Source organism: Pelodiscus sinensis, unplaced genomic scaffold (assembly GCF_049634645.1).
Source record: "Pelodiscus sinensis isolate JC-2024 unplaced genomic scaffold, ASM4963464v1 ctg133, whole genome shotgun sequence".
In the NCBI taxonomy this organism is placed as follows: Eukaryota; Metazoa; Chordata; order Testudines; family Trionychidae; genus Pelodiscus; species Pelodiscus sinensis.
Genome location: NW_027465927.1, coordinates 201,686 through 226,469, shown reverse-complemented (window position 1 = coordinate 226,469; position 24,784 = coordinate 201,686). Strand labels below are relative to the sequence as shown.

The following is a 24,784-nucleotide window of genomic DNA, read 5'->3' as shown; positions in this document are numbered from 1 at the left end:
GGGCTTTTTTGCGGAAAAGCGCGTCTAGATTGGCCACAGACACTTTTCCACAAAAAGTGCTTTTGCGGAAAAGCGTCCGTGCCAATCTAGACGCTCTTTTCCGAAAATGCTTTTAACGGAAAACTTTTCTGTTAAAAGCATTTCCGGAAAATCATGCCAATATATATAGACGTAGCTTTTTTTTTTTTTTTTTTTTTACTAGCAGTACTGTTGGATCAGATTTGGAAACTTCTGGAGTGGCGCTTTCAGGGTGAGCAATGTATGTTGATCCCTCCTGAGCTGATCAGCCGTCCAGGTCCTTCCTACCGCCAGTGATGGTCTTTGGAGAATTTGATTTCATGTTTTGCAAGGCATCTCTTGCTGTAGTTGTTGTATGTTGTTCTGACTTAATTGTCATTTCAGTGTAATAATTAGCATTTTTAGTAGTCAATAGTAAATTTCCTTGGGGGGGTTCCCCCTTTTTGTTTTCCATTCTCCCCATTCATGGGGCATGTAGCAACCCTAGGGATTTAAGCACTGTGACTCCTGAGGCTAGACTAGGTCCAGAGAGGACTTGCATGCTGCTTGCTTCACGTGCTTAGGTGGAGGCCATCTGCTAAATAAGTGCATCATTTGCAAAGGCTTTAAGCCCAGAACAAAGGAAGAAAGAGACTGGCACTTGAAACTCCTGCTTATAGAGTCTCACTTCTACCTCCAGTTCTGGAGCTGGCACCGGATCAGATCACCACAGATTTCTGGATGCTGAGCACAGTAGAAGTGGGATATTCTGTCTAGTTCTTTACCCGCCTACCCTCCCACCCACCTGTCACATCCCTCTTCAGGGACTCTTTAACAAGTAACTCTTTGTAGAGGAGGTGCAATCGCTCCTTACACTGGCGGCGATAGAGGGGGTTCCTCAGGAGTTCAGGGGCAGGAGTTTCTACTCCTGATATTTCCTTATCCCCAAGGGCAACAGTGGGCTCAGGTCCATTCTGGACCTTCGAAACATCAACACATTTGTAAGAAGGTTCAAGTTTCATATGGCCTCTCTGGCCACCATTATCCCCTACCTAGACCCGGGGGACTGGAATGCCACCCTCGATTTGAAGGATACGTACTTCCATATTTCAATCATCTCCACACACAGCAAATTCCTGAGATTTGTACTCAACAGCCCTGCATTACCAATTCATTCTGCTCCCATTCAGTCTCTCCATGACCCCACCTCTATTCACAAAGTGCATAGGAGTGCAGTGGCAGCCTTCCTGAACAAAAATTGTGTACAGATCTTCCCGTACTTGGATGACTGACTCATCAATGGCCAAGTTTAGAAACAGGCTCTCGATCCTGGGGTGTTGATGTAAGCCACTTCCAGTGACCTAGGTCTCATTCTGAATGTACCTAAGTCCACACTGGTCCCTCCCGACACAAGAGACAGAGTTCTAGACTCCACGTGGGCAAGAGTCTTCCTGCCCAAATCCTAGTTTCACACCATCATAGACCTCATTGGCAGCCTCCAGTGGTTCACCACCACTGCAGAAAGGAGCTACATGAGGCTTCTTGGGCACATGGAGGCCTGCAAATTTGTCCTATAGCATGCCACGCTGTGGCTTTGCCTTTTAAAGGCCTGGTTACTGTACGAGCCCAACAAGGATTTGTTGCATAATTTGGTCACCCTTCTCACCTTAGTTCTAATCTAGAATATCTCAACTGGTGGCTTCAACCTCAGGGGTCTGTGAGGGAGTGCCCTTTGCCAAACCCAACTCTCTTTCTCTGGTCCTGGACGCAGTGGATACAGGCTGCGGGGACATACCTGAGCAGCTCAGAACTAAGGGCCTGTGGTCACAGTCAGAACTACTGCTGCACATTGGTGTCAGAGGGCTCAGGGCAGTTCACCTCGCCTTCCTTCCCCAACTGCAGGGCAGGTGCGTCTCATTACTGACAGACAACACCACAGTGATGCCCTGCATAAACCAACAAGGCGGTGCTTGCTTCTCTCTTCTATGCCTGGAACCCTTTCACCTGTGGGACTTTGGTGTAGATCACCACATCTACCTGTTCGCCTCTTACCGTCAGGGATGCAAAACAACCTAGAAGACCATTTCAGCTGCTCAGTCAACACCCGTGAATGGTTCCTCAGGACAGATATTGTCCTTTCTGTCTTCCAAAGTTGGTGTTATCCCTAAATGGGCCTGGTTGCCACAAGGAGCAACAATAAGTGCATCCAGTTCTGTTCCTTCCAGACCCACAGTTGTGGATCGGTAGCAGATGCAATCAAGATATCGTGGTCCAGTCACCTGGTGTACATGTCTCTGCTCTTTCCTCTAGTACACAAGGTTCTCCTCAAGATCTGGCAGGACAAGGCGGAACTCATCCTCATAGCAGCAGTGTAGCTGCAGCAGCATAGGCTCAGCAGCATGGTGAACCAATTTGTAGACAGACCGATAATCCTTCTGCTCCATATCCTGATTTCATCACCGAGGACCATCACCAGTTACAGCACCCTCACCCGGGGCACCTCCATTTCATAGTGCAGAAACTCCATGGTTAAACCAGCTCGAGCTACAGTGCTCAGACTCCATTAGAAAGGTTCTGTTGGGCAGGAGGCAACCCTCCCCTTGGGCAACATACCTAACAATCTGGAAGTGATTTTCAGTTTGGTCCCTCCAAAAGTACATCCCCCTACAAGAAACCTCCATCTCCCTTGTGCTTGACTACTTTTTATACCTTAACCAGTGCCAGGGACTGACACTGTCATCCATTAACGTCCACGTAGTGGTTATTTGCCTTCCATCCTGGGGCTGGGGAAAGATCTCTGTTCAGCAATGCTATGCTGGGATGTTTCCTTAAGGGTTTGGAGAGGCTGTATCCCCAGGTCAGACATCCCCATTTCACAGTGGGACCTTAACCTGGTCCTCTCTAGACTTATGGGACTGCTGTCTGAGCTCCTAGCAATCTGCCCTCTAGCTTGCCTCTCTTGGAAGGTGGTCTTTGTGGTGGCTATAACCTTGGCTAGTTAGGTCTCAGAGCTCCGGGCCTTTACCTATGAGTTTCCATACACTGTCATTTGTAAGGACAAAGTGCAGCTCTGTCCGCATCTGGTGTTCCTACCCAAGGTTGTCTCCCTCTTCCATCTAAACCAGGACATTTTCCTCTTGGTTTTCTTCCCAAAACGTCATGCCAACCATGTGTCAGACAGACCCTACCCTAGCCGTCTACACTGAATGTACAAAGCCATTTTGTAAATCACCACAGCTCTTTATTGTCATGGCTGAAGGAATGAAGGGACTTCTCATCTCATCCCAGTGTATTTCATTGTGGATATTTCCTGTTATTACTTTGCCAAAATTCCAGCGCCATCAGCTCACTCCACCAGAGCACAGGCATCTTTGGCAGCGTTCCTCCTACAGATTCCCATTGAGGATATTTGCAGGGCAGCAACGTGTTCCTCTATTTGCACCGTCATGTCACACCACACCATCACCCAACAGGTAAGGGGTGATGTGATGTTTCAATTAATTCTGGCTCCCTCCTCCATGGGAACTGCTTGGGTGTCATCTATCGGAATAGACATGAGCAAGCCCTCGAAAAAGAAACAAACCAGTTACCTACCTTTTTGTAACTGCTGTTCGAGATGTGTGGTCATGTCCTTTCCAAATCCCACTCCTCCCCACTGTCAGAGTAGGCTGGCATGAAGGAACTGGATGGACGGTAGGTCAGCAGGGACCTATATATGTCTCCATGAAGGCTCTCTTGTGAGGTTTCCAATATAACCTGGCTGCTGTTCAAAATTTGGATCTCCTGCTGACTTCAATGGGAGTTGAGGGTATGACTTTGGAAACTGACAGAGGTTGCGGGGCGCATAGAATTACCAGGATCCTCTAGAGCTGATCTCTACATTTCAGTTCATCAAAGAGTATCATGTAAAGCCTCTGCTGGCCACACTGATCATCATAATCATTGCAAAATGTCTGGATGGATAATATATAAGGCCTTCTGGACTGGCCTTACAAGCTGCGTGTCTGCATGGCCACGCACAACAAATTTTAAGCCCAACACCTCGCCTGCAGAGCCACACAGCAGCACTCACCTCTCACTGTCCTGCTGGATCGGAAGGTGAGTGGTGACAGAGGCAGTTTAGCAGGGCCGCATGATGGCAAGCAGGCTGCCCTGCCCCTGTTTGCTCCGGCTGGAGCCAGGGCATGGTGAGGCTTTCGCTGCTCCAGTTCCATCTGGAGTGGACAGGCCACCATGGCCCCGTTGGTGGGGCCAGGTGGCCAGGGGTAGCTGCTTGGACGGCCGGGGCTCGAGCCGTGTGGCCAGTGGTGGCTGCCAGCAGCGGCTGTTTGGGTGGCTTTGGCCGCCCTCCTAACTTTCCAGTAATAAGCTGAGGCAGGACCGATCACCTTCATCACAAACAAGTAACATCACAAATACCTCAGTCCTCTGCTATCCCTTCAGTGGAGTTTGGATACTGCAGTGGGATCTGGCAAGCATCTTGGGTTTAATTTCCTCATGTTGCGACGTATGGGCTCTGCTGAGCTACTCAAGCTTGGCTCCTGAATTGGCTTGTACTGGATACTTTGGGCACAGAAACCCAGTTTAGTCAGTTCTGTTGGGCCCTGAGGGATTGGCTTCTCTTGGTAGGGATCAAGAGTCCCTCAGGCTCTGTTCCTTCTTTCTGGTTTGATGGCTTTACAGGTCAAATTGAAGACATAAATTATGGTAACCAGCTGCCACTCACTCCTAAGACCAAAGTGAAGTGCCTTTCAGAATAGACTATGAATGATGTCCTCACTATATTACATGCTTTGTATGAGCAACACAATAACCAATGAATACATTTAAATATCATCACTGGGCATCCAACTTAATTCATGATTGACCCAAATAAGGCAATTCACGTGTAGCAGAGCTATTTTTTATGATTTTCTGAAAATACGTGCAGCTATCACCATGTCTCTTAGTTGCACTTGCTTCACATTTTAAAGAGTCTTCACAACTACAGCTCTCTGAAAAAACCTGAATTTTTAAAATTACAACTGCTTTGGGGGTTTTAAGAGTTTTTTTTTAAATTGTACAAATGTGCTTTTTCAAGTAGGTTAGAATGCACACTATTTTAAGTATCACCATAATGTTTTGCAAACTTTAAAAAGAACAGACATTTCTTTTCTGCACACTTTTTAAAAAGTTATGATTTGAAAGAATATGATGGCAGTCTCAACAAAGAAAAAGACTGCATATATATACAGTATATATATGTATGTTAATAACTGGTAGATGCCACAGCAGCGCACAAGACAAAACTCATTCCGTTTATGGATCGGAAATCTCAGGGTGTGTCTAGACTACAGGGTTTTTTCGAAAAAAGTGGCCTTTTTTTTGAAAAACTTCCTCTGCATATAGACTGCCACTGCATTCTTTTGAAATTAAATTGAAAGAATGCAGCAGTTTTTTCGACTGCGGTAAACCTCATTTTACAAGGAATAATGCCTTTTTTTGAAAAGAGGTGTTATTGAATGCAAATGGGGCTTTTTCGAAAAAAGGCTTTATTGAATGCAAATGGAGCTTTTTCGAAAGAGAGCATCCAGATTGCCTGGGTGCTCTCTTTCAAAAAAAACGGCTCGCTTTTTTGAAATAAGTGGTTGCAGTCTAGATGTTCTCTTTCGAAAGAGGCTTGCAGTCTAGACGTAGCCTTAGAGGGAATACTACTTCTGGATGTATACTGAAAATTTATGTTTTTGAGGTCTATGAGTTGAGGCTGGTCACCAGAAGGTGAAAAGCAACTTTGTCTGGCTGTATGTAGGCTGAGTAATTATTCACTGAGTAATTATTCACTGAGAAAATTCTAATTAAGTAATTGCAAAGTCTCCAGAGGAGACTCTATCCAAGAAAACCAAACAATAGGGGATACCTGTTTACTAGTGAGATGCTTGAAACTATTTTGGGAGGTGCAGAGGTATCCTGCACCAGTTATCCTTCATCTAGGGAATAAGCTGCCAGCTTGCTTGACTTAGGAGGATCACATTTGGTCTGGGTGCTTCAAGCTGGGAGAGCTATCCTTTGTGAGACAGAGGAATGTTTGGTTGTCTAAGTTTAACCTTTAGGAAGTGTGTGGTGATTTTACTTTTACGTAATCTTTGTTTACATTAATTCTGCTTGCTGCTTCTCAAATTTCCATTCTTTGTGAATGAAATTCTACTTATTTTCACTGTATATGCACCTAAGAGCGATGTGTTAAATGGATCAGTGATGCTGAGGTGAAAATAGTAAGGTGGTAAGTAGTAAACCTGTGAATTCTGGGAGTGTCCAGTGGAACAGGGGCTGGACCTTCTGGGAATATGTAGAGGGTGTGATGATTGAAGCATGCCTATTGCTTATCTGCAGGACAGCAAAGCTGGGTCCGGGTGAGAAGGGTGTGCTTGCATTTCCTGTGTCTGGCAGAGTCAGGAGCTGACACCTGGCAGGCATAGAGAATGCTTCCTCATGCTAAGGGCAGGTGGTAGTGAGATACTTCACAACCCTGCATACCCGCAGAAAGCGTTATGAAGAGTCTGTAGCACTTCAGAGAAGGTGCTTGGCTCTTTGTTAATGATGGCCCATTGATCAAAGTTCACTAGACCTATCCTCTGTCTGCTATAAAATCAATGGTCAGATCTCATTCTCCAATTTGCTGTGCATCTGAGTTTGGGGACTGAGCAGAATCATAAGGCAAAGGTTAAAGAACAACCAGCAGAGGAAGTCTGGGTTGTCAATGCTCATAGTTCTCAATAGGGAAATAATCTTCCTATGACACCTGAATATTGGAATGGTTACAACAGAGAACAAGGAAGGGAAAAAACTCTCAAGCCCCAACCAAAAATTCTTTCAATAAACCAGCTCTTGTTTTACACACAGTTCCTCAGAACATCTCTGGAGCAGATAAATGACAATGCCTGGAGCAGCCAGCTAAGCTTTGAGTTGAGCCAGCAGATGGCCAGCTATGCCAGCCCCTCCAAAGAGAAGGTTTGTTCTCTGTTAAGGTTTACTTTCTAGTTAATTGCTCTTGGAATTCTTGTTGGAGGGCTGCATGAGACTTCTCTCTGCTTCATTGGTTTTTTTTGTGTATAAAATTTGTGTTTGCTTGTTCCCTGCTCTTCCCCTCCTGGCATTTGCTTGGAGCAACTATTGGTACTGAATTGTTCCCTAACTGGGTGGCGGAAGATGATGGGATGTGTCTGCAGCAGGGGTGCTTGGTCTTGGCTCGGTTGTTTTTTCCTGTGTCAGTGTGTGTTGCTGGGTTGGTTCTATACTGACAAGCATGTGGTATTCTTGATATCTCAATGCTGGCCTCTTTCTTTCAGTGTTTCCTGTATAAGGCACTAGGAATTTGCTTGGCAGTTTGTCAGGACCTGGTCCATATTAAATCACAGATTCAGAAGTTTCTGAAGACAGCAGATTACATGGAAGCCCCTGATAGACTGGTAAGGACCCTGTCCCTCTCCCTACCTTATCATGTACCCTCTGAATGTCCCCTGGGCAACTCAGCTCTCAGTTGTCCTGGGACAGATGCCATTTTGCTTCATGTCCTCTTTGTTGCTATTTCACTCACCCTTTGCTCCCCCCTCCCATTGGCACTTTACACTACTTTGGGTGAAAGGAATTGACTTGTGGGGTCTATTGGGCACCTGGTCAGATTCACTAACCAATATTTTTCTTGAGTAACAGGGAGTCATTTCCATCCTTGCATTCTCTGCCGAGAGCCACTTGGACCTCATCTTGAACATACTTCAGGAGTTTGGGGCAGCAATGAACAAAGTTAAGATTTCTGGGTTTATTGGTCGCCTGAAGGTAAAGGAGCCAGGGGGTTCTCTCAAACTTCCTCTCCCTCTAAACTAGAGACAGTATCTCCTGCCCCCGGTAGAGTCTCATTGGTCAGCTAACACTGTCCCCCAATGGATGTGCTCTGTGTGATGCTTACATTTAAGTAGAGAGGAGCACAGTCTGGATCCGTGGTTCTCTCAACTGATTTTTAGCATCTGATGTTTCATGGCTTGAATGCCTCTCCTATGCGCAGTGTGTAGGAACTATACCAGTTAATTATATGGAAAAGTGTTGAATGTATTTGTAGCTGTTTTTTAAATCCAGGTTAGTAGCTGTAAAGGAGGAGGTGTTGCAAGCAACATGTGACTAACCAACCTGCTCTCTGGACAACTGTTATGGACCCTGTGCTCTAGAGCAGCGGTTCTAAAACTTTCCACACTAATATACCCATTTTAGAAATCTGATTTGTCTAGTGTGCCCCAAGTTTCACCTCATTTTAAACCTTCTTTCTTAGAAAATCAGGCATAAAAATACAAAAAAGTGTCACAACACACTATTACTGAAAAATTGCTTAATTTCCCATTTTCATATGCCATACCAATTAAAATAAATTAATTTAAATATAAATATGTTCCTTACATTTCAATGTGCAGTATATAGAGCAGTGTAAATAGGTCATTGTGTGTATGAAATTTTAGTTTGTAACTTTGCTAGTGCTTTTTAGGTAGTCTGCTCTAAAACTAGGCAAATATCGAAATGATCTGATCTGTCCCCCTCGAAAACTTCTGCGTACCTTTGGTTGAGAACCATTTATCCAGAGGATAAAACAGCATATTAGGTCTCTTGGCCACCATTGCCAGATTTGCTGTTTACTCACTGTGCAGATTTAGGCATATCATTTAGCACCTAATTCTGTGCCTATCAGTGTCAATGACAAATCTCCCATTTATTTCACTGGGGTAGGGTCAAAACTTTGGGCTCTCTGTGTCAGAATTATCCAATCAGTATGTTTGAGACACCAATACCTCTCTGCCTCACGCAGTTATGGTTTTGCTTAAATACATTTTTCAAGTACAAGCTATTATCGCTGCCAAAAGCAATTCCTCAGTCAGCAACAGATCAGAATTTCAAGGCAAAATGAATCAGAAGTAATTGTCTCTTGTGACATTTCCAATTGTCCAGGACTACCATTATGGGAAAAGAGCCAAGACCCGCAGCACGCTGATGCTGACATACAGCAAAGTGGCTATGCATGCTCCAAAAGAGCAACTTCTGTCTCGGGTGGAGGCAGACATCACAGAGAACATCCTACACCATTATAGAACCGGTTGCCAAGTAAGAGTTTTTGCATAAGTGTTGGGGATATTACTCTGAAGTTAGATCAGTGCCTCCACTGGACCTGAGTTTACTAAGAGAGGGCTTATTTTTCTAAAAATCTCCTTTGAACAACCGTTTGTCATGTGCATCAAATCTAAAACCTTCATGGATAGAGTGTGAGCTGTAACAAATATCTTATTTGTTGCTGTTGTTTGTATTTTCTCTAGTTTTTCTGTGTTCTTCTGAAATTCTCTAGGTCACAGTTACATAGTATTTCAGATGCAGTCACACTCAGGCTGTGCAGTATAACTCTCTAAGGCTATGGTTACACTGTGAACCTATTTCAGGGTATCAGAAGTATCCCGAAATAGCTATTCCGCATCTTTTGAGTGCGCCCGTTATTTTGAAATCTAACGGGCTCACTATCCCAACATCCCTGTAAACCTTGTTCCACGAGGGTTAAGGGACTTTTTGGAATAGTGCTTCATTTCAAAATTTGTTGCTGTGTAGACAATGCCAAATTTCAAAATAAGCTATTTCGAGGTAAGGGTGACCTGTCGATGCACCTTAATTTCCTTAATATGTATGAGTATCTAGCTCTACCTCTTGCTACTCAAGAGAGAATAGTGCTAGCTTGTATTTAGTTTATTTGCTATCACTGTTTCTTGGACTATCTACTTCCCTTTCCCCATATCTGTCTTCCTATTTGTCTGCCTGCTCATTATTTCTGCTCCTTAGATATATGGCTGTCCACTTGCCAGCCCTGATTCTGGTCTCAGTGCATAGTTCTAATCTCTCCACATCACTTTGCCATTCCAGTCTACTCTGTCTAAGGCTATGTCTAGGCTGCAGTACTTTTCCGGGATACCAGAGGTATCCCAGAAAAGTAATGCCGCATCCACTTTTTGGAAAAGTGGATGCGTTCTTTCACCATCCCTGTAAACCTTGATTTATGAGGAAGGAAGGGATGGCTTGAAAGAGCAGGTTTTTCCAAATTTCGAAAAAGCCTTTTTTGAAAGAAAAGCAGAGAAAGATACAGACTTTGCGTATCTTTTTCAGACTTTGTAGTCTAGACTTAGCCTAACTGAGACTCTCATTGTCAAAAAAAGTTGATCACAAATGAACCAAGTTGACATTTTCCAGTAGTTCACAAATACAAATATTAAGAACTATGGCCCCTGATATTGTCCACTGCAATACACCCAGACTGGGCACATTTCCTGCTTTTTTGGAAGATTCAGTAATAGTGATTTCTCTCTACTTCATATTCATTAACCAGGATATTTGTAGAATGTGAATAATGTGGCACAATAGAAATTGCTAGTAGCGGTTTTACATTTTGTTTTTCAGGTGTTGGGGATCAATGTTACGAACAAGGTAAATTCTAAATAATCTGCCCTCGTATCTTGTGCATTTACTATGCACAAGTTTCTTGTTTAAATTGCATAAGATTTGTTTTCCCTCCCACATCAAGCAGGAGTCATGACTACTCTGTGTAAATGGACCTGGGTTTACTTGATCAACCTGGGCCTTTTCTTTTTCTGAGATGGGTGTAGAGCTGGGGTTCTCTGTCTTCTGGGGTCTGCAGACACTTGTCCTGAGTCTAGATCTAATTTCTACTCTTCTGGAATCTGATTCTCTCAGTTTCTCACCCACATCCTCTTGTTTTTCCTGGAAATGTAGGACATGGACCTGAAATTAACCCTCATCCAGAATGCAACAGAGATTAGCTGTGCAGTTTTGAAGACTGGAGACTCCCAGGCATTTGAATTCTCTTACAAACTGGAGCTCCTTGCTTACATGATGGTGAGTGATTAGGAACTTTGAAGCCTGAGCTACAAGGGATTTTGTTATTATGTAATGAGACTGATTGTCCGGGTAGATGTTATTCTTTCCATTGGCTGTAGCTATACTACTGCAGTGTCATGATTTACCTGCCTGGCACCCAGAATGCTGGGTCCACTGTGCTTGGCCGGGATGCTGGCAAATTGTGGGCTGTAACTGGAAGGAATGGATAGTGTCTGAAGAGTTACCAGGATACAGCTTGCTGACCTGTGTATAGCAGATGACTCTACGGTCCATTTCTGAGGCAGAGAGCCACTGAAACAGTGTCTGTTTCTTACAGGTCTGGCATAAAGCCCTGTTTCAGAAGGTGAGGGGGAGGCTTCTCTGCCTTTCAAACCCACTTCTTATTTTTATGTCTCTGTTCATGCATTTCAGGACTTCATTAAAAAGGAACCATTGGATTCCCTGGTGTCTCCAGTTCGTTACAAGGCAATTTTTGCGATTGGACAGCTGTGGTAGGATATTCTATGCCAGATTTCTTGGCACTGTGATGTCTTCTCATTTGTTAATTCATGAGTGTCAGGTTGGGAGCAGGCTGATGCTCACATGGTGTTTTTGTTTTGAGGGTTTGAATGCGTCATGTCTGTTTGGAGATTTGTGCTTGAAAGGCACAAGAGTGGAGGTTGTGGGGCATGCCATACTACGGAGAAGAGTTCAGGTGGGGATGGAGGTGTCTGGCTAGCTGGCAGGGGGAAGGAAGCTGGTGGATTTCTCTAAAAAGGGAATTGAAGTTTTAGCTTTACTTCTAGATGAGCAAATAATTAACAGAGGTACAAAGAGGTGCACAGCTGCAAAGTGAAGGGCTGTTTGCATTTGGGGTTCTAGATTGGGATAATCTTTATTCATTTAACCCATTTTTTACTTGGCTATGGTATTGAATCTAACACGTGACTTCTCTTTCTGTCTTCTGACAGCAAACTCAAACCATCTCTGACCCTGGAGGAAAACCGTGAGATCCTTGATCTGTCTTTCAAAAGTGTATTTCCCCTTCCTCCCTTGGAGAAGATGAAAGAGGAAGGCAAGAAACAAGAGGATACTCTGCACATAGAGGTATATGACACCAATTCCCCTCTGGCAGACTCCACTGAGATCTCTGCCCAGCAAGCACTGGGTGATAGCAGCCACACACGGCCTCCCTGCAAAGTCATGGCTAACTTCACCTCCACCTCCCGCAGAAATTATCTGGTGTTGAGCCTCGCTCCTTCTCTTCTGGTTTCAGTTGCTGTATGAGTGCTCCTTAGAAGCCCTTAGTGAGCTAATGAAGATCCTGCTTGAGGAAGAACCAACCCCAGACTGGTTCCAGGAAATGTTTCATGTGAGTAGCCCATAGGACCAGGGTGATAATTGTTTCTTGTGTTATAGCAGGGATGATGCTCAAGCTTCTGTTGTGGAGGAATTTTCCGCAGCGGGTGAATTTTAGGGAGAAAGCATCAATTTTTTCCTGAAGTAAGTGGGAATGTGTCCCATTGAAATCCATGGGAGCTGTTCCATTTTAAGCCAGTGGTGGACTGAGATCTAGTTTTTCCAGTATAGTTAACACTACATGGACAGGAAAGAAAATCATCAGTGCAGTAACCAAATTCAAGAGGACCGGCGAGAACTGATCACCTCTTGTAAAAGGAATGAATTAGTATTGAGTTAAGCTCTGTGTATGGAAACTCATTCACCAAAGACTTCCTGCTCTTCAGACATAAACAGAATAGTTTGAAGAGCTGAGGGGAGGGGAGTTAGGTGCAACGTTGGTATGAAAATAAAGTTATAAAAGGAGCTGGGCTGGGGAGACTTCTCTGCTCTAAATAAAAAGAAATGCTCCTCTGTCATTTGCCACTCAGCATGGGAGAAGCTGTCCAGGAAAGAGAACACAGCACCAGACCCCAAACTGCATGCAATGTGCTAGACAGCTGCCATCAGACAGTCTACAGAAGCCCTCACATACACAGAGCCAGACTCATCTCTCATGTAACTCCTTTGGCTTTGATGGAGTTACGTACACCAGAGGTGAATCTGGTCCCTGGGACTTGTATATACAAGGGTCTCTTTTTGGAGACATATAAATCTTTTGCTATATGGAAGTTAAATGCTTTGGAGAGGGATTTTAGTGACAATCAAACCTATTTAAAAGAAACCTTTGGGAGGGATTTTCTGGTACTAACTTTGTCCATTCTCCTGCTTTGCCAACAGCTACTGGAGACCTGGCTCAGTTCAGGGAAGGAGTGGGAGAGAGAAAGGGCCTTGCAGGCCAGTGTCTGGCTGCTAACTGCCTATCAGGAGATAGTTAAGAGCACAGTGAGTATAGTTCTACTCTTCCTTGAGCTGACTTCCCCGATTATATCAAATCTGACATTCAACGTGAATGCATGAGAAATTCTACTAGGCCTGCAGCTGGGGCCTCAAAGTGACTAAGATCCCTCTGCTTCCATAAGAGAAAGGTTTCCATAATAGTGCTGTGACAGCACTCAGGCCAGACTGTAAGAAACAGGGCAGGCAGTTCCCCAGACTAGTGATTTTATAATTAGATTCACCAAACCAGTAAGAAAAGAGCTTCTACTCTGGTTAACAAAATACCAAACAATAGTACCCTTTAGGCATTCCAGACCTTGGTTCCCATCTAGACAACTAAGTCTAATATAATCACCAATCACAAAGGACTAGACACTTATCCTTAGGTTAATATGAATCACAGGTCTTCCCTAAATATCAGCCAATCCTTAATAACCGAATATAAGATTTGTTGTTAAAAGGAAAAAGAAGAGAGTTACAAATGGTTAAGTGATAGATATTTGTTAAAATGACTTTCACTTTTCATAGTTCAGGATCACAACCATGGTGGAATAAACGGCTGGCGTGTAAAAGTCTCTCTGGAATCATGCTAACCGGTCAACATCCAAAGCCAGTTTAGATGCAAAGGCTGTTAGTTTTTCCATGCGTTTCCCAGACTATTCCAAATAATTATTTGAAAGATCTATGTCCTATGGCTTACACGTCCCCTGTTCAAAGTTTAAGCAGACTGGAGAGAGAAGATCAGTCCCATAACTTGTCTTTTATAGCTATTCTAGCCGGTTGGCAAGCCTCCTCACAGAAATTGTCTAAGCAGGATCTCTCCCTGAGAAAGAATAGGTCATGCAGATCTCCTGTCGTGCTTTGTTTTGAAGTTAATTTTCTATTTCCTATGCATACACTGGTAAATGGGTGATGGTCATTCACATAAGGTAATTAGCCAATCGTGGTCTTCCATTACAACACAGATAGTTAAGCTGAAGGCAATGTAAAAAATATTTTCTTGTACTATCTTATATCTTTGATCTTAAGGTTAACTGAAGACAGTTGCATATAATTAAGGCAATTAAGACATGAAAAGGAATTGGAATCTACAAGCTAATTTCGTTATGTTAAACTTCTAGCAAGATATAAATACAGACAATAATACATAACATTTACCTTTCATATCTATTACCAAAATGCATGATGTTGGTGATCGCTAGTCTAGGACTTTTCTTTGGGTACGTCTAGACTACAGGGTTTTGTCAACAGAAGTTTTGTCGACAGTATCTGTCGACAAAACTTCTGTCGACAAAGAGCGTCTAGACACATTCAGTTCTGTCGACAAAGCAAGCTGCTTTGTCGACAAAACCCTGTAGTCTAGACACAAGCCTACATGCAATAACACCTTCTGTCGACAGAACTCTGTCGACAGATGGTGTTATGCCTCGTAAAATGAGGTTTACCAGCATCGACAAAACTGCTGAGTTCTGTCGACGTTATGTTGACAGAACTCAGCGGTAGTGTAGACGCAGGTATAGTTTTGTCGACAAAAGTCCATTTTTGTCGACAAAACTCAGTAGTCTAGACACACCCTTTGAAATAACATATAAGTGACTTGTCTTGATACAATTGCAGTGCCGCTTGTTAAGTTATTGTGGGTCACACATAGGTTGGCTGTGTCAGTGTCATAGATGCATTCTTATACTCTCAGGCTGTTAAAGTTGAATTTCTATTTCTATTTAATCAGATAAGAACATAAAAAATAAATGGCCATTCTGGATCCCCCAGACAAATGGTTCATGTAGCCTGTCTTCTGACAGTGGTGGGTGTTATATGCATCAGAGGGAACAAACAGAACAAGGCAATTGTTGAGTGATCTCTCCCCTGTTGTCCAGTCCCAGCCCCAGGCAGTCAGAGATATAGGGACACCCATATCATGCATCTCTGATCATCTTATATGGCTCTATCATACCCACCTGTAAGCATCTCTTTTCTAAGATGAATGGTCCCAGTCCTTTTAACTTCTCCTTGTATGAGTTGTCCCATATCCCATATCATTTTTGTTGCTTTTCTCTGAACTTTTTCCAATTATAACCTAACTTTATTTAAGTTGGAGGACTACAATTGCTTGCAGTATTCAAGGTGTGGGTGTACCATGGATTTGAAACAGTGGCATGATGATATTTATCGTATTATTATTCATCCCTTTTCCTAGTGGTTCCTAACATACCATTAGCATTTTTAACTGCAGCTGCGTGTTGAACAGATGTTTTTAGAGGACTATCCACAATGACTCTGAGATTTTTCTTGAGTGCTACAGCTAATTTAGACCCCATCAATTTGCATGTACAACAAGGATTATGTTTTCCAATGTGCCGTACCCAGGTACAGTAATGGAGTTCACAATAAGGAAGGCAAATAATGTCCAGTATAGCCGGAGAACTTTCATTCTTCATTCTTTTTTAATTAGCCTCAGGAAACTTTTGATCACTTTGGATCTCTGATTGGGCTATTAGCACCATATACCTGTGCTTCAATTACCTCATCGCGTCAGTGGGTGGTTGACTGTATCAACTGTCTGCTCAATATACAAGGTGAGGAGACCATGAGCAGGTGTAAGTAACCCTTCACTTTCTTTCATTGTTGTAATGACCATTTTTTCCATCTGTAATTCTTTCTGTCTTGTTAGCGACACTTATATAACAGAATGATTGGGGCCTTGTAAGTACATTGCTGGAAGAGAACTGCACAAATAATAAATAATCTGCAAATATTAGAGGGTGGACAAAATATAGCACACAGGCCAGATCTGCTCTTCTCCCCAGAATTTCTGTCTGGAGCGCTCAGCTGATTAGCAAGCATGCCAGCAGCATGTGTTCAGCTGCCCCTCTCCGACCTTGCTCCATCCTATCTGCTGCTAGTGGTGTGTGGAGGGGAGGTGAGCAGGGAGACGTGCAGAAGTCAGGGTGACCCCTTTGCCCCTGTCATCATCTCTGCAGAGCAGAGTTTGGGGAGAGGAACACATACAATAGTGCTGCTCCAGTCTGAAGTATGGTGAGTAATGGAGTGCCTATCTAAAGAGGCAGTGCACTGTTGCTAAGATTTCTCTGGCAGCCAGCATGTCCCTCTCTCTCTCTCTCTCTCTCTCTCTCACACTCACACACACACACACATTGTCTCACACACACTCTCTCCCCCGCCATATGCCCATATGCCCCCCCTCTGCAGAGTGGGGTGGGGAGAGGGAGATGACAGAGCAGGACAGCTTTCCCTTAAAGAGACAGTTCATGATTTAGAAGTGAGTGAAGAACCTGGGTTTCCTACCTAAGCTGTTGGTCAGCCCCATCTCTTTTACAATGAGAGTTCAGTGGAGGGATTCTCCTCCAAATCAGAACCTCAGATCAATCTACATGAGTTGTGCTTGACTATGAGATTAGATTTAAATAGTGAGAGCAGAGTGGCTACTGAAACCAGATATACAGAGAAAGATGCTCCACACAGAATACAGTGCCTGTTTAATCCTGTATGAATCACAATGAATCACATGCCATTACCGTTAACTTTCAGACATAGGGGCTACGTCTAAACTACATCCCTTTTTCGGAGGGATAAGGGATCTTTCGGAAAAGGCTTAATTTTCCGCAAGATCAGCATCTAGACTGGCGCTTTTCTCCAGCAAAGCTCCGTGCCGAAAAAAGCTGCAGCCATTTTTATGCTAATGAAGCAGGGGAGATTTAAATCCCCGCTTCATTAGCAATTGCGATACGTCTAATTTACATCCCTTTTCCGAAAAAAGGATGTAGTCTAGACATAGCCTGATGGTAAAATTCTGACTCCATTAAAGTCAACAAGAATTTCGTCATTGGCTTTAGTGGGGCCAAAATTTCACACAGAGCTGGTAATAACATACCCCATAAATCCTCCTGTATGATTATCTATGGATCAGAGGTTCAGTTTTATTAAATGTTGCCATACTTTTTCTCCTTTTCTCTATCCTAGGTCAGTGCACAAACCTGGGGTCAGCAGAGGAGGAGCTGAGATGTCTCCGTGAGGCACTAACAACTCCAGACCCTGAGGCTCTGTTTCAAGCATCTTGTGAAATGGCTAAGGTAACAGACACTAGGTGACTGTCCTAGTGGCTGTGCACCATTCATTTTCCCTTGTCCAGAGGACTGGAAAAGGGCAAATATAGTGCCCATCTATAAAAAGGGAAATAAGAACAACCCAGGAAACTACAGTCCAGTTAGTTTAACTTCTGTGCCTGGGAATATAATGGAGCAAGTTATTAAGGAAATCGTCTGTAAACACTTGGAAAGTGGCAAGGTGATAGGGAACAGCCAGCCTGGATTTGTAAAGAACAAATCATGTCAAACCAATCTGATAGTTTTCTTTGATAGGATAACGAGTCTTGTGGATAAGGGAGAAGTGATGAATGTAGTATACTTAGACTTTAGTAAGGCATTTGATACAGTCTCGCATGATATTCTTATCAATAAATTAGGCAAATACAACTTGGATGGGGTTACTATAAGCTGCGTGCATAACTGGCTGGATAACCATACTCAGAGAGTAGTTATTAATGGTTCACAATCCTGCTGGAAAGGCATAACAAGTGGGGTTCCACAGGGGTCTGTTCTGGGACCGGCTTTGTTCAATATCTTCATCAACGATTTAGATATTGGTATAGAAAGTACGCTTATTAAGTTTGCAGATGATACCAAGCTGGGAGGGGTTGCGACTAATCTGCAGGATAGGGTCATAATTCAAAATGACATGGACAAATTGGAGAAATGGTCTGAGGTAAATAGGATGAAGTTTAAGACAAATGCCAAGTTCTCCACTTAGGAAGGAACAATCAGTTTCATACATACAAAATGGGAAGCGACTGTCTGGGAAGGAGTACTGCAGAAAGGGATCTAGGGGTTATAGTGGACCACAAATTGAATATGAGTCAGCAGTGTGATGCCCTTGCAAAGAAAGCAAACATGATTCTGGGATGCATTAACAGGGGTGTTGTGAGCAAGACATGAGAAGTCATTCTTCCGCTCTACTCTGCGCTGGTTAGGCCTCAATTGGAGTATTGTGTTCAGTTCTGAGCACCGCATTTCAAGAAAGATGTGGAGAAATTGGAGAGGGTCCAGAGAAGAGCAACGAGAATGATGAAAGGTCTAGAGAACATGACCTATGAGGGAAGGCTGAAGGAATTAGGTTTGTTTAGTTTAGAAAAGAGAAGATCGAGGGGGAACATGATAGCAGTTTTCAGATATCTAAAAGGGTGCCATAAGGAGGAGGGAGAAAACTTGTTCATCTTGGCCTATGGGGATAGAACAAGAAGCAATGGGCTTAAACTGCAGCAAGGGAGATTTAGATTGGACATTAGGAAAAAGTTCCTAATTGTCAGGGTAGTCAAACACTGGAATAAATTGCCCAGGGAGGTTGTGGAATCTCCATCTGTGGAGATATTTAAGAGTAGGTTAGATAAATGTGTATCAGGGATGGTCTAGACAGTATTTGGTCCTGCCATGAGGGCAGGGGACTGGACTCGATGAACTCTCAAGGTCCCTTCCAGTCCTAGTATTCTATGATTCTATGATTGTTTTATGCTTTCGTGATGTCTTTCCACACTTGGAGCGAGCTATGGGAGTGAGGCATTCATGGGTAATTAGTAACATGCTTTTCATAGGTATATGCTATGAATGCCATGTAAAAAACAGATTCCAGACAGTTGCATGAACATACCCATGCATGTGCACGCGCACATCCATCCATCCATCCATCCATCCAGGGGGAAAATATGTGAGCAGGATATCAAGCTGAGAAACCAGTCTTGGCACCTTGTATGTTTACCTGAACCTATATTTGTGTGCATGCATCTCTTTGCATATTTTTATATTTTGTGAAAAGATGTCATGTACATAATAGAATATAAACTGGAAATTTACATCCTGTTTGTCCCATACAATGTTGTGCTAACTGTACAACCTAAGATCTAACCTGATATTATTAGTGTAGAATAGAGATGTGGTAGCTAAAAAGATTACAGAGAAAATTTTAATTGCAACTGCCTTGCCAGATATGAGCCCAATTAGCAATTTGCTGATGAATACATTATTTTCCTATACAGCTCTTAGGCCTCCTTTCTTAAAAGTACTGGAGCCGACTATCATTGCAATCTTTCCTGTTTTTGATCTGTCCACAGGTGGTTAGTAAGTACTTTCCCTCTGAACAAGCCACAGATTTTATTGAGGCCATACTGGATGGTATGCTGTCTGCTAGCCCCTCCTGTGCCACAGCAGCCGGTCTGTGGATGAAGATCATCCTGAAGGAGTGTGGAGGTGCCATGCTGGATGAGGTAAAATAGAAGCTGGAGAGATTTTTCTGGCTAACCTGCAGGCTTTCAGGTCTTTGCCATCATTTGCAGTGAACACAAGTCTTGCTGTTTCTCCCTCTGAGATTGGAAGGTAATTCCATCTGTGTTCCTATCCTGAGTCAGGCAACGGGGGAATCAACAGCAGAAGACAGAGATAATCTAATGGTACATCTGCACTAGCTCGTTAGTTCGAGCTAGGTAGGGTAATGAGGGCAAGCGGATTTGCAAATGAAGCCCGAGATTTAAATATCCCGGGCTTCATTTGCATGTTCCCTGGTGCCACCATTTTTAAATCCCCCTTAGTCCGAACTCCGTGCCCACGGCTACATGCGGCATGGACTAGGTAGTTCAAATTAAAGATCCTAATTCGAACTACAGTTACTTCTCATGGAATTAGGATCTTTAATTAGAACTACCTACTCCGTGCCACGTGTAGCTGCAGGCACGGAGTTCGGATGAAGGGGGATTTAAAAATGGCAGCACCCGGGAACATGCAAATGAAGCCTGGGATATTTAAATCCTGGGCTTCATTTGCAACTCTGCTTGCCCTCATTACTCTACCTAGCTCAAACTAACGAGCTAGTGTAGCCGTACCCCAAGGGAAAAGGAAGATGCTTGATTAGTTGTCTATCTTGTTGTCACAGTTTCCAGCCATGAAAGGCTTGGAAAAATTAGACTCCGAGTAAAATGCAAAAAGAGAATATCCGGCCCCAAGAGACAAGCTAAGTGAACTACATCTTAGGGCCTCAGATAATGAGGGGTCTCTAAAAATACCCCAAAATTACTAGTTTTTACTTGCCTCTTTGCCTATGTACTGATAGACAGACAGACAGACAGACAGACAGATAGATAGATAACTTGATTATTTCTATTTTCATTGTCCTTTCTGTTAGAATAATACATGTTTTTTTGGAAATGCAATGAGGCCTCTTTAACTTGACATAGCTTAGGGCCTCAGCATGTCTTAACCCGCTGTTGCAGCCAGGTATGGGCAGAGATATGTATAATTTTTGTGGGTTAAATCTATGCAGCCATGTCTAAATACTTGTTTTTTGAAGGGAGGATTTTCTACAAGAACAGCAAATTGCTAAACGACTAAATAAACGTTTTGGTTCTGCAGAATGAATGGAGAGAATGGAAAAGGGACATTTTTTCTGGTTTTATTCTGTCCAGGTGCCAGATATCCTGAGTATAATATACATTCACATGCCTACCATCAAGCAGGGTAGCTTGAGGCAGTTCCTGGTGGAGGCAGTGTCCATTCTAGGTCACCATCACCTAGAGGCAGTGATCTTCAGCCTCCTCATCAAACGTCTGCCGATGGACAGGTATATACTGCTCCTTACAGTGTTCATTTTGGTAACCATGGATCCCACAGCTTCACTGGAAGATGTAAGGCTTCATTTAAGCCACAGACAGTTTGAGATAATTCCTAAAGGTTAATAGCTTGGGTCTTTCTGCAGAAAGGTCCAAGACCATGTCAAGGTGGGTGCAGGGAGAAATTAAGTGTCATTCTGTTTCCATTAATTAATAGTTGCTTTGGCATCCTAAAGACTTCCCTTTACTGGCATCACTGGAGTGGAGTTTGGCCTCTCCAGACCCCTGAACTAACATCACCCTGGAAATTGCCAGTGACTGTTCGTTTTCTGGTAGCATGAAAGCTTCAAATCCAAATTCCTGGCTGATTAGCAAGGATAGGGCACCAGGCTTTTGGTATCAGCAAGGGTATGGCTGCTGGAATGGAATTGTCATTCTTGGTACTTAAAGACAGGGCGGTAAGCATATCTATCATTTCATTCAAACATCCCTAGCTGAATTATCAGTCATCAGTGCAGGAATCTAAGAACATGAGAACGGCTGTAGTGGGTCAGACCAAATGTCCATCTAGCCCAGGATCCTGTCTTCAGACAGTGGCCAATGCCAGGTGCCCCATAGGGAGTGAACAGAACATGCCCATTCTGGCAAATAGAGGCCAGGGAATGCCATTTGTGAAGAGGTCATGGGCTAGCCACAAATATTTGTTCTCATAGTTGTACATCCAGTTAGTAGGAAGATCATTTTTCTTTCTTCAACTTGTCTCCCAGGCCGTAGATCTTTGGGCATCACATGCTCATGATTCCATATCTACTGAGAAGTAGGAAAACAGGAACTGTGATTAGAGCTCTGTGTTCTTTCCTTCTGAAGTCTAGCATTAATGGTTATGGTGCAGTAAGACTAGGGTTGTGTCTATACAGCACCCTAAACTTGAAATAAGATGCACAATATGCACTCTGCAAATTGCGTATCATATTTTGCATAGCCTATTTTGAAATGTGGCGCTTCTACACAGCACCAAATGTCGAAATAATGTGCTATTTCAAGCTATCCCTTATCCCTCATGCAACAAAGTTTATTGGGATGGCAAAATAGTGTGCCCATTATTTTGAAAAATATTTCAAAATAACGGGCTGCTTGTGTAAATGTGGGGTAGCTATTTCGGGATACCTCCAGGATCCCCAAATAGTCATGCACTGTAGAAATGTAACCTGAAATGTAACTTAACTTAGTTCTGTAACTAGAAACTCAATATGTAAAACATGAGGACCATATAAGGAGGACAGCACTCTGAACTTGCTCATCATAGGCAGGGCTTGACAAATAATACAATCTACTCACCCATGGCGTGTAGATTGTAACCTGGAAGAGCCAGGTTCGGGCGATCTGTGCATGCGCAGATCGCCGGACAGCGCGGTTGGTGAGCCCTGATCATAGTCAAGGAGAAAATTTGTTCTTTACTTGAATATGATGCATATAGTCAGAGCCACAAAAGTCTCCAGGGGTCACATATAACTTATGTTAAATTGCAGTGACACCACTGAGCTGTGGAGATCTCTGGGGACAGATCCCTTGCTCGCCCCTCAAGTCCTGAAGGTCCTAATAGAAAGAATAAAGACTCCAACAAGCCAAGAAGGAAGCACGACCTCAGAGACAGAAACTGACCTGCATTTAGCAGCTGCTGAACCTCTCACAGTAAGTTAGACGACAGACATGTATTTCTCTGCCTTGTGACACACATGCTGATGGAAAGCTAGATGAGTGGTATAATATTGTCATATGGGCACTTCTTTTCTGAAGTACTGTTTCCTGGATTCCAGCTGTGCTTTCTGTGGAACAACAGATGGCAGATTTAGAGTATGTGGCTGATTCACTTAATAATATCTGGCAATTAGAAAGTCTTTGAATCAGATTTCTTACAGTGCTTTGCAAATGTTTTGTGCAACTCATAACATGCCTTGATAGGTCGTACACATTTTTACAGATATGGGACGCTAAGGCACACATGGAGTGAATTGCTCTCGCTCATTCATCAAGTTAGTGACAGGAGTGAGAATTTAGTCCAGCAGGTATCAGAAGGGGAGAGAGTGTGATAGTGTTAGGAAGAGACCTCTTCTTTTACCATGCTCTCCTTTCAGGCAACATGTGCCATCTTTGAAGTGGTGTCAGCATTGCAGTTGAGCAAAACTGTGCAGGAGCTGTTCCCGGAGTTGTTCACTGTTCTTCTGCAGCAGATCAGCCAAACCCTAGGACAAAAGATGCCTTTGCCCAGGATGAGCAGCCGAAGGAGGTTATTTAGAAAAGGACAACAACTATGTGAGGGCAACCCTTGCAGGTAATTAGAAGAAAGGGAGCAAAACAAAGAGAATCCCAGTACATTTGTGTGACACACCCCAGGAGTTCTCAGGGTTATGAGGCACCTTACCATCACCTGCTTTTAATATGAGAAAGTCTTGTTTGTGCTTGCTATAGGTCAGTTCCCTGAAACCACCAACCTCTGGCAACACAAACACTACTATCTAGGCCTCCTCAGGCCTCAGTCTCTTTGTTCTCTCTTTCTGACTACAGCTTAGAGAATCTCTATCAACGGATTCTCCTCTAAGAGAAGTCTCCCTGCATCTCCCCACCAATCGGCTTTCCCCCATCTCTTAGTTTAAAAACTGCTCTACAGCCTTTTAAATGTTTAGTGCCAGTAGTCTGGTTCCACCCTGGTTTAGGTGGAGCCCATCCTTCCTGTATAGGCTCCCCCTCTCCCAAAAGTGTCCCCAGTTCTTGATAAATCCAAACCCCTCTTCCCTACACCATTGTCTCATCCACACATTGAGACTCTGAAGCTTTGCCTGCCTACCTGGTCCTGCGCGTGGAACTGGAAGCATTTCCAAGAATGCCACCATAGAGGTCCTGGATTTCAGTCTCTTTCCTAGCAACCTAAATTTGGCCTCCAGAACATCTCTCCTACTCTTCCCTATGTCATTGAGACCTACATGTACCACGACCACCGGCTCCTCCCCAGCACTACACATAAGTCTATCTAGATGCCTCTAGCATTTTGTCTCTTTTGCTCTCTGTTTCCCTCAAACACTCCTGTGGGCGTCCCTTTAGGCAGATTCCTTATTAATGGGATAATAGGTTTGTTGATTCTATAGCCCCACTCTAGCCAGGCAATCAGGTACATTTCTATCCAATTAGGCTTTCTCTGGGGAAGCTAATTAGTACTAGTAGTTACCAGAGTGCTGACCCCAAGTACAAGCTCTCAGCACCCTGTCACATCTCGCTGGACATAGGGCCCCAAAATAACCATTAGTGATCACTAATCTCTCTGTGTCCCAGCTTTTGGGGTCTGGTTGTGTATTTTTTCCATATTACTGTACTGTGCTAGTGCCCATACACCTTGCAGATAGGAGAAAGTGACTGCAAAATGTTGTCCATAGCAACACTAGTAATATGAGATGTATGAGACTGAAATACCTCCTGGAATTAAGTCCTTCCAAAAACAGTGGTCCCCAGGATACTGTCAATGGATGAACTGTCAATGAACAACAGCCCTGACAAGTAACTGGGGTTTCCTGACTGCTTAGGCTGTGCCTTTCTATTGGTTACTACAGTTCTGTGCCTCTTTTCCCCCAGGCTTTCTATTGAAGCATTAGAGGCTGTGCTTCTCAAGGCTGTGAATGAGAAGCTGATAAGAACTCTCTGGAAGCAGAAAACTTGGATGCTTCTTGAAAATCCGCAGACTCACCACGAGGGGGTGTGTTTGCTGGTGAGGTAAGAGATCTAGGAGACAGCACTTCATCCTCAGGGATCGGCAACAAATAGAGTGACTGACAGGGAACTTTCAGGTATAGCTTTGTGCGGGGTGCCCTGGGTGAGAAACACAGAGCTTCCATGCGTAGG

General features: G+C 43.6%; 2 protein-coding genes across 2 annotated transcripts; both read left to right on the top strand.

Annotated features, from left to right (window-relative positions):
* Nucleotides 1-6,060: 6,060 nt before the first annotated feature.
* LOC142825091 (maestro heat-like repeat-containing protein family member 2B) lies at nucleotides 6,061-12,174 on the top strand. The gene is made up of 8 exons (XM_075916774.1): nucleotides 6,061-6,984; nucleotides 7,323-7,442; nucleotides 7,687-7,809; nucleotides 8,965-9,117; nucleotides 10,450-10,476; nucleotides 10,783-10,905; nucleotides 11,320-11,399; nucleotides 11,859-12,174. Exons 1-8 carry the CDS (start codon nucleotides 6,769-6,771, stop codon nucleotides 12,172-12,174), a joined length of 1,158 nt encoding a protein of 385 aa, XP_075772889.1. The 5' UTR covers nucleotides 6,061-6,768.
* On the top strand, nucleotides 12,127-23,244 carry LOC142825087 (maestro heat-like repeat-containing protein family member 2B). Its single transcript, XM_075916770.1, has 8 exons — nucleotides 12,127-12,259; nucleotides 13,126-13,230; nucleotides 15,677-15,800; nucleotides 17,206-17,315; nucleotides 19,406-19,558; nucleotides 20,750-20,904; nucleotides 22,423-22,585; nucleotides 23,029-23,244. Exons 1-8 carry the CDS (start codon nucleotides 12,203-12,205, stop codon nucleotides 23,227-23,229), a joined length of 1,068 nt encoding a protein of 355 aa, XP_075772885.1. The 5' UTR covers nucleotides 12,127-12,202; the 3' UTR covers nucleotides 23,230-23,244.
* Nucleotides 23,245-24,784: the final 1,540 nt, after the last annotated feature.